Source organism: Mus musculus, chromosome 2, assembly GCF_000001635.26.
Source record: "Mus musculus strain C57BL/6J chromosome 2, GRCm38.p6 C57BL/6J".
In the NCBI taxonomy this organism is placed as follows: domain Eukaryota; kingdom Metazoa; phylum Chordata; class Mammalia; order Rodentia; family Muridae; genus Mus; species Mus musculus.
Window position 1 is genome coordinate 89,476,954 of NC_000068.7, and position 8,914 is coordinate 89,485,867.

The 8,914-nt window shown below is 36.7% G+C and overlaps 1 protein-coding gene across 2 annotated transcripts; it reads right to left on the minus strand.

The window, feature by feature from the left end:
• Positions 1-330: 330 nt before the first annotated feature.
• Positions 331-6,180, minus strand: Olfr1241 (olfactory receptor 1241). 2 transcript variants are annotated; one of them, XM_017318414.1, is made up of 2 exons: positions 5,300-6,180; positions 331-361 (listed from the first exon to the last, which is right to left on the minus strand). In XM_017318414.1, the coding sequence occupies exons 1-2, from the start codon at positions 6,178-6,180 to the stop codon at positions 331-333; spliced, it is 912 nt and encodes a 303-aa protein (XP_017173903.1). The 2 variants fall into 2 exon arrangements, with proteins under 2 accessions (XP_017173903.1, NP_666666.1); NM_146455.1 differs by lacking the exon at positions 331-361 and having other exon boundaries at positions 5,236-6,180.
• Positions 6,181-8,914: the final 2,734 nt, after the last annotated feature.

The following is an 8,914-nucleotide window of genomic DNA, read 5'->3' on the forward strand; positions in this document are numbered from 1 at the left end:
ATGAATTTCCTCAGTTTCTGTTGTTATGTCTCCCTTTTCATTTCAGACTTTGTTGATTTGGATGCTGTCCCTGGGCCCTTTAGTTAGTTTGCTAAGGGTTTATCTATCTTGTTGATTTTCTCAAAACAAACAAACAAAAAACCAAAACAAACAAAACCCAGCCTTTGGTTTTGTTGATTCTTTTTATAGTTTCCTTTGTTTCTATTTGGTTGACTTCAGCTCTGGGTCGGATTTTTTTCTCAGTTCTATTCCTTGTGAGTGTGTTTGTTTTAATTCTAGAGTTCTCCAGTGTGCTGCTAAGTTCCTAGTGTAGGATCTTTGCAATTTCTTTCACTTAGTGCTATGAATTTTCCTCTTTGCACTGCTTTCACTTTGTCTCATAAGTTTGGGTGTGCTGTGTTTTTCTTTTCATTGAATTCCAAGAAGTCTTTAATTTCTTGTTTGTTTCTTTGCTGACCAAGTTATCATTGACTAGAGAGTTCTTCAGTTTCCATTGGTAAGTGGTTTTTATGTTGTTTTTGTTGTTATTGAAGACAAGCCTTTTTGTCCCTTGCAGCTTTTCTTCTTTCTTTGATCTGTACATTTTCTATTTTTAATTATTATGTGATGTTATCTGAATATTATGTGATTATTATGTCATTTCTGCTCCAATCTTTTGGTGTTCTATAAGTTTCTTATATGTTTATGGTTATCTTTTTCCTTAGGTTTGGGGAAGTTTTCTTCTATGATTTTGTTTTCGGGTCCTTTGAGCTGGGAATCTTCACTGTCCTCTATTCCTATTATTCTTAGATTTGGTCTTTTCATTGTGTCCTGGATTTCCTGGATGTATTAGGTTAGGAGTTTTTTATGCTTTAGATTTTCTTTGATGTTTGTGTCAATTATCTTCTAAGATATCTTCTATACCTGACATTCTTTTCTAGCTCTTATATTTAGTTGGTGATCCTTACATCTCTAATGCCTGATCTCTTTCCTAGGTTTTCCATTTTAAGGGTTGCCTCCATTTGTGTCTTCTTTATTGTTTCTACTTCCAATTTTTATGTTTTAGATCACTTTGTTCAATTTCTTCACCTGTTTGATTGTGTTTTCCTGTATTTCTTTAAGTGATTTGTTTTCTCTATAAGGGCTTTTACCTACTGTCTTAGTCAGGGTTTCTATTCCTGCACAAACATCATGACCAAGAAGCACTTGGGGAGGAAACGGTTTATTCAGCTTACTCTTCCACATTGCTGTTCATCACCAAAGGAAGTCAGGACTGGAACTCGAACAGGTCAGGAAGCAGGAGATGATGCAGAGGCCATGGAGGGATGTTCTTTACTGGCTTGCTTCCTCTGGCTTGCCCAGCCTGCTCTCTTATAGAATCAAGACTAACAGCCCAGAGATGGCACCACCCACAAGGGAACCTCCCCCCTTGGTCGCTAATTGAGAAAATGCCTTGCAGCTAGATCTTGTGGAAGCATTTTCCCAACTGAAGCTCCTTTCTCCGTGATAACAACAACCTGTGTCAAGTTGACACAAAACTAGTCAATACACCTACTTACCTGTGTTTTCCTGTATTTCTTTCAGTGGGGGTATTTATATCCTCTTCAAAGGACTCTATCTTCATGAGATAGTATTTTAAGTTAGCTTCCTGATTTTCTGGTACATTGGTATATCTAGGGCTTGCTGTGGTGGGAGAACTGGGTTCTGATGATGCCAAAGTGTATTGGCTTCTGTTGTTTATGATTTTGCACTTGCCTCTTATCATCTGATTATCCATGGTGTTAGTTTTTCTGGATGTCTCTCTCTCTGGTGCCTGCCTCTCGTGTTCCTGGGTTGCTAAAAGCCTCCTGGTAGGCAGGTGGCCCTGCCTGTAGCAGACCTTCTGTGAGGTCTTCAAATTGGGAGGTCTTTAGTGGGACAGACAAGCTGGTGATTTCTTGTCTTGGCTGCAGCAAATCTCCTGGGAGGTCTTCAGACTGTTGGGTCTTCAGAGAAACAATAAATGTTTTGCCCCGAGTATAGCTGTTCTTCTAAGAGGTCTTCATATTGTGTGGTCTGTTTCCTGGTATTCAGAACAATTATCCTGCATACAGCAGACCTCCTGGATGCTTTGAGACTGTGGTGTCTTCATAGGATCAGACAAGCTTGTGATCTTCTCCAGCATAAGGCACTTTCCAGAAGGGAAGTAGAATTTGGGAAGCAGAGGGTTTGGGGGATGATAGGTCTCGAGGCCACTGGCCTCCTATGGATTCCCAGTGGGTGTGACAGTTAGTGAAGGTACCTTACCATTGCTCTGTGTGCATAAGACCTCCTTGGGGCTTTGATACTGTGGTGTCTTTACAGGAGCACACAAACTGGTGATATGCCCCAGCAGGAGGCACCAGCCAGAAGGGCACCTATATGTGGAGGTTGGCTATTATATCATCAATAAACAGGCTACAATCTTTATAATCACAGAGGTTTGTTATAGATTAAGGGGTTGGATCTTTGTAAAAATACAAAATAGAATAGATAATTATGGATGGGTAAGAAAGGCATTGGAATAGAAGTCAAATGGGGAGGTGGAAAACAAGAAATTTAGAAAAGGAATACAGGGGGGGGGAATCTAAAATAAGCATCATGTGAGGGAGTTGTGTTAAAACCTAATAGTTAAAACTTCCTTTAATATACATATATTCTAAATGAAATAATTAAATAACAGAGGCAACAGAGCCCCAGATATTTCACTCTTTTTCACTAAATGAAGCTTCCAGTACCAGGAACAGATTGCATCTATTTGAGTTGTTGGCCAAAGGGGTTTCACTAAAACCCCCAAAGAACCCTGGCTATTGTCAAGGCTAATAGTTGCTTTTCACAAACTTATGGTAGGGTTCTATTGCTGAAGACAACACCTACACAACTCATTGAACACCAAGATGTTAAACTGGTGCTTAACTAGAGCTTCACTTATGGACTAGTGTTCACAGACTCAAAGTACTCTCCATGTTACCAAAGGAGAAAGATAAACATCAATTCAACTGTAAAATATTCAACCTACAATGGTGACTTGCATGCAAAATGTGCTAGTGCAATCATGACACAAAGCTTATGGGACTAACCAACCATTATTTGATTGGATTTGAATCCCATTCCATGAGATAGAACCCATCACCAACACTGCTCAGGTGGCCAAGAACTTAAGAGTAGATGGACCAGAGACCTATGGCAAAACCAAACTCTACTGTTCTATAGAAGAAACATAGCTATAAAAATTATTTCTAAGGACACACTGTTATACACATAGATCAGTGCCTTGTCATCAGAGATGCTTCCTCTGGCATTAGATGGAAATAAGTGCAGAGATGCACAGGTGACCAAGGAATATCTTGTGTGAGAGACCTTGGAATACTTGGTTGTAAATGAGATATCTCCATCAAATCCCTCCCTTGAGGGTTGAGGTTATCCTGCTGAAGAAGAGTAACAAACAATGTAAATGCAGAGAGGGTGAAGAACATCAAGTCAACAATGTCTTCTAAAAACAGTAGAACTGATGCATACATGAACTCACAGAGACTGTGGCAGCATGCCAAAGGGCCTGCAGAGTTCTATACTAGATGGAGTCCCAGCACATAGATCAAAAGTAGACACAAGTCCACATCCCTAATCTGAAGCTGTCTCCAATTGGTAATCACTCACAAATTAAAAATTAATACTCTGCAAGGGAGTTTTAGTGGGTATACAAACCAATCTTAAGGCCAAGCTCCATGCCTAGTAGTAGATGACAAAGAAAAAATTAAATCAATGGTATTTTTTACAGTTTTGTGGCATTTTGTTTTTGTTTTTGTTTTCTGATACATTTTGGTGGGTGGTGTCCTCAGCTCTCTTAATGCTTTATCAGAGCCTTTCTTTCTTTCTTTCTTTCTTTCTTTCTTTCTTTCTTTCTTTCTTCCTTTCTCTCTCTCTCTTCTCTCTCTCTCTCTCTCTCTCTCTCTCTCTCTCTCTCTCTCTCTGTGGTGTTTGTGCTTTTTATTTGACTCTCAATTTTTCTGTTTGTTTGTTCATTTGTTTTTACTATTTAGGTTAGTGTGGTTTTAATTTACCTTAATTTATTATATCTTTTCTTATCTCTCTTGTTTTTTCTTCTCAGATGACTGTTTTCTAATAAGATGGAAAATGAAAGAATGTGAATTTGGGTGTGGAGTTAAGGAGGATGTGAGAGAAGTTGAGGTAGAAGAAAACATAATCAGACATATTGTATGAAAACCATATATTTTCAGTAAAATGAAGCAATATCACTGAAAATGTAAAGTTATATTTTAAGAATATACACATTCATAGTTAAAATTATATTGAACTATATTTAACAGAAATTTTGGTATCAGAATTATGTTTGAGTGAAGACACAAAATTGATTTGAAGATGGTGAAGAAAGTACTTTCAATGTTTTCAGTAATAGTCCAGTTAAGAGGCTAGAAATTTATAAATAAACTAATATTATATGAGCAAGATTGGGGGCAGATGGGGATGAGGACAAGAGGGATCAGGTTGGGGGCATGGAAAGAGAGAGTACTGGGAGAGAAAACTGGAACTGGGGGACATTTAGGAGGTGATATGAAAAACTAGTACAGTGGGAAATCCCTTGAATATTCAAAGGTGGCACTAGTAAAAACATTCCCAGCAATGGGGCCTATGGAGCCTAAATTGGCCATCTTCTGAAACCATGCAAGGTTTGCAGTGGTAGGACTTAAACATCAATACAGCCACAAAACCTTCAACCTATAATTTTTCCTGCCTCCAAGATGTGCTGGTGTCACTGTGGAACAGAATAGTGGGAGTAGCCAGCCAATGACTGATACAACTTGAGGCCCCTGACTTCAGAGGGAACCTACTCCCGACACTGCCTGAAATACCAGGAAGCAGAGGCTGGATAGCCTAGAGATCTAGGATAAAACCAAACATGATTGACATAAACAAAAACAAAAAAATCAATGAAATGCTTCCTAATGATATTCTGCTATACTCATATTGGTACCTAGACCAACTGTTATCAGAGAGGCTTCATCCAGCAGAAAACCATAGACAAACATTAGGCAGAGCTCAGGAAACCCCATGGAAGAGGGAGAGAAATAATTAATTTTAATCTAAAGTGATTATTTCGATATTTTGTTGTTATGTATTTATTTCTTTAAAGAAAATTATCCATAAAGATACATTGAATGAGTTCTATCATTACTGCTTAAAGCTGGTTGCCTTTTTGTACTTTAATTACTAGCACCATCAATGAAAAGACATTGTTATTTTATCTCTAGGGAATACCTTATATAATAGATTTTCCATAGACCTTTTCATCTCTGAGTTTCTCAAGGCATATATTAAAGGATTCAAAATAGGAGTAACAATTGTATAAAAAACAGTAATGGATTTATCAATAGGAAAGTTGTGAACAGGTCTAACATACATGAAGATACAGGGAACAAAAAAGAGGACAACCACCATGATGTGGGAGCTGCAGGTAGATAAGGCTTTCTGTCTCCCTTCCTGACTGTGAGTCTTAAGAGATCTTAGAATGATTCCATAGGAAATTATGAGAATAATAAAGACTAACATACATATTGCTCCACCATTGGCAACCACAGTGAGGCCAATAATATGTGTATCTGTGCATGCAAGTCCTAATAATGGGTACATGTCACAGATAAAGTGGTCAATTACATTTGGACCACAAAATGGAAGATTATATACAAAGAGAAGTTGAGCTACAGAGTGTGCAAGGCCTCCAGCCCAGGAAACCACCAATAGGAGGAAGCAAACCCGCCTATTCATGATGATCAAATAATGCAGTGGTTTACAGATGGCCACATAACGATCATAGGCCATCACCATTAGAAGGAAGACCTCAGCACCACCAAGTAGGTGCTCTAAAAAGAGCTGAGTCATGCAAGCTGAAAAGGAAATTGTTTTTCTATCACAGAGCAAGTCTACCATCAACTTGGGTGAGATAGCAGTGGAATAAACAGCATCCAGAAGTGACAGATAGGCAAGGAAGAAGTACATTGGAGTCCCTAAGGAGGGACTGGCTATGACTGTCCCCACAATGAGTAGATTACCTACTATAGTCACAATGTAGATGAGTAAAAACATGACAAACAATGCTCTTTGTCCAACATGATCTTGAGTGAGGCCCAGGAGAATGAACTCTGTGACATTGCTTCTCTGTCCCATTGACCTTCTTGAAAGTCTTGATTTACTGATGAAAGCTCTTGAACAGACCCTGCCTTGACGTTGTGATCTTGACCATCAGTTCACTATGGCATTAAGCACATCATCATTATCTGTCCCATAGATAACCATTTCTACTTCTTCCAATGATCCCCATACATCTTCTATTAACTCCTTCGCCTAAGAGGATTTTGTTGAGCCTACAAATATAATGTCATATATCAAGATACAGTGGGTAGTTTAGCTAGAATTTTATTCATCTTGTTATTCTTATTTTTCAAAGAATTATCTTTTTGACCAACTCTATATATTCTTCTCTCTATATCATTCATGAATGCCATGTCTTAATTATTTTTTGGTATCTACTGCTTTGGGGTTGTATTGTTCTTATTTCTGTAGAAAATAAGGTGCATTATTAAAAGAGATCTTAGGTAAAGTGACAAATAGATTACTGGAGTGTGTATGATGAGGAAACAAATCAACAACAAATGGAAGAAAGCAAAATGAGCAGCTAAAGTGAGGAAAGGAAAATTATAGCAATAACCAAGAAAATTAGAGTGATTTATATGTATGAAGATGGCATGATAAAAATCTATCATTGTGTTAATCCAAAACCTAGTTATATATAAAAAAACTTTAAAGAAAGATGTCATTGAAGAGCTGTACCTCATTCTTCTTGTTTAAAATGTGACTTTTTAGCACATCTGTTAGCCATAAAAAGCAAACTCAAGGCAGATATTTTTGAGAAATCTTTCAAGATCGTAAATGGGCCATTACTCTATTGACTAATATAGTCTTTCCTTAGGATGGATGGAGTTTATCTTTAAAATGTAATCTTGATCTCTTCAAGCATCCATTTCATTGGTATTAGATTGTGGTACTAGATATTGACAAGGGTATCTCAATGAACTTCCAGCCTTCAAAACTTTTTCAATGGATTTAATGAGGACTGAATTTAAATAGTCTCATATAACTAATAAATTAATTATCCCATTTATGTCTGTAGCACTTATTTTATTTGACTCTTTAGGGCTTTCAAATAGCCAAAATTCTATTCCTTGAACCATTACCTTCACTGAGAATTCATACCTAACTATATTTACTGTACAGTTTTGAGCAAGTATGATTTAACCAAACAGTTTAAACTAGCGAATGCAAGCAAGTACCTCATCAGATAGAAACTTCTGTTTTCAAAACTCTTAGAATGAACTGGGTAGTATAACATAAGAACAGAAACTAATCAGATATAGAGGCAACTGAGGTTGCTGATCCTGAGTAAGGAGTACTCAAGTGAAAATTCTGTACTAAGATTTTTTTTAAGAAGCTTATATTAAAAAGAATAGTCTAGACTAAGCATAAAAGTTAATGTGTCTCAGTTTTTTCTAAATGCTTTTATAACATGTCTCAAATTTCACGCAAAAATAAAGTGAAATTAAATATGAGGATTCCAGAATCCTTTCCAGTCAGCGACCTGCAAGACTATTCATGCAGAAATGTGCAAAGATGAGCAATGGATGAAGATGTTTATTGCTCTTAGAGATGGTTTAGGCTCTGTTCAAATACCTATATGGTGGCTTACATCTGTGTCTCGAGTTCTGGAATATCTGATGCTTTTTTCTGGCCTCCATTGGTACTAGGCATGCACATGTAGTTAAAACATTTATACACATAAATAATAAAATGAGTTAATGTAATTTTTTAATTTAAAGAGTAGTAATACAGGTCTAGTACTTTCAATTCTGATGACAATGCCTTTTGTCTTTTCATGTTTGCTGAGTCATGCAAATTTGGAAGGCTTACTACTGTCTGGAGGCTAAATGTCAACCAGTAGAAAATGGGATGTACTTACTAATGTAGCTAAATAGTGACTTCCAATCTCCTTCACAAAGGTGTCTAGAAAACGCAGATAGATACACATAGGCAATGGAAAAAAGGAGAATTAGGTGAACTCTGCAGCCATATGACAAGTGTTGCAAAGCCAGGTTCACTCAATTATAGGAGTGACTTTGGGCTCAGGAGCAAGCAACCATATACCTCTGCCTCATCATTTGCTCTGCAGAGACATACCTAACATCTACTCCCTCTGGTGGTATCATTTTTGTTTCTGATGCTGTTGTCTCATTCAAGTTCCTAAACATCTGTTTAGAACCTGCTAAAATCTAAATGATAGCTGTAAGTGATGCTATTTGTCAATATGAGAAAGGAGAAAATTTATCACAATACCTATTAATAAATTATTCACATGAATATAAATAATAGAAAACAATACACTTATTGAACACATTTTGAGATATAGATTAAATTATATTTTTAAGAATTATATATGTTGTTATAGGTAAGTACTGAGAATATTTACCTGTGGAATATTGTATATTCCAAGAAGAAGGGGGATTCTGTTCATGTGCACTTAGTAGTATAAAGAACATGTAAAAAAAGAATATGAAATTTATATCAAAGTTTTCTGTGATGTACTTTGTTTGTGCTTCCTAATCATTATGGCCAACATCTGACTCAGGAGAAGGCAGTTGTTGAATCTGTCCACTAGTCAAATGACATAATTGTAAATGTACTCCATGTTCAAATATTTATTTCACACTATTCTGAAATAATAACTATTAGTACAATACTTCACCAGGAAAAGTCTGTATTGTCTAGTCTAACCATTAACATAAAAGGCTAAAATGGTATATTATTTTCAGACTTAAACTTAGTATACTACGTAGTTTGCATTTTCAAA

Excerpts from the sequence above, each read along its gene's own strand:
- Olfr1241 (NM_146455.1), bottom strand. The coding sequence starts at position 6,180 with ATGGGACAGAGAAGCAATGTCACAGAGTTCATTCTCCTGGGCCTCACT.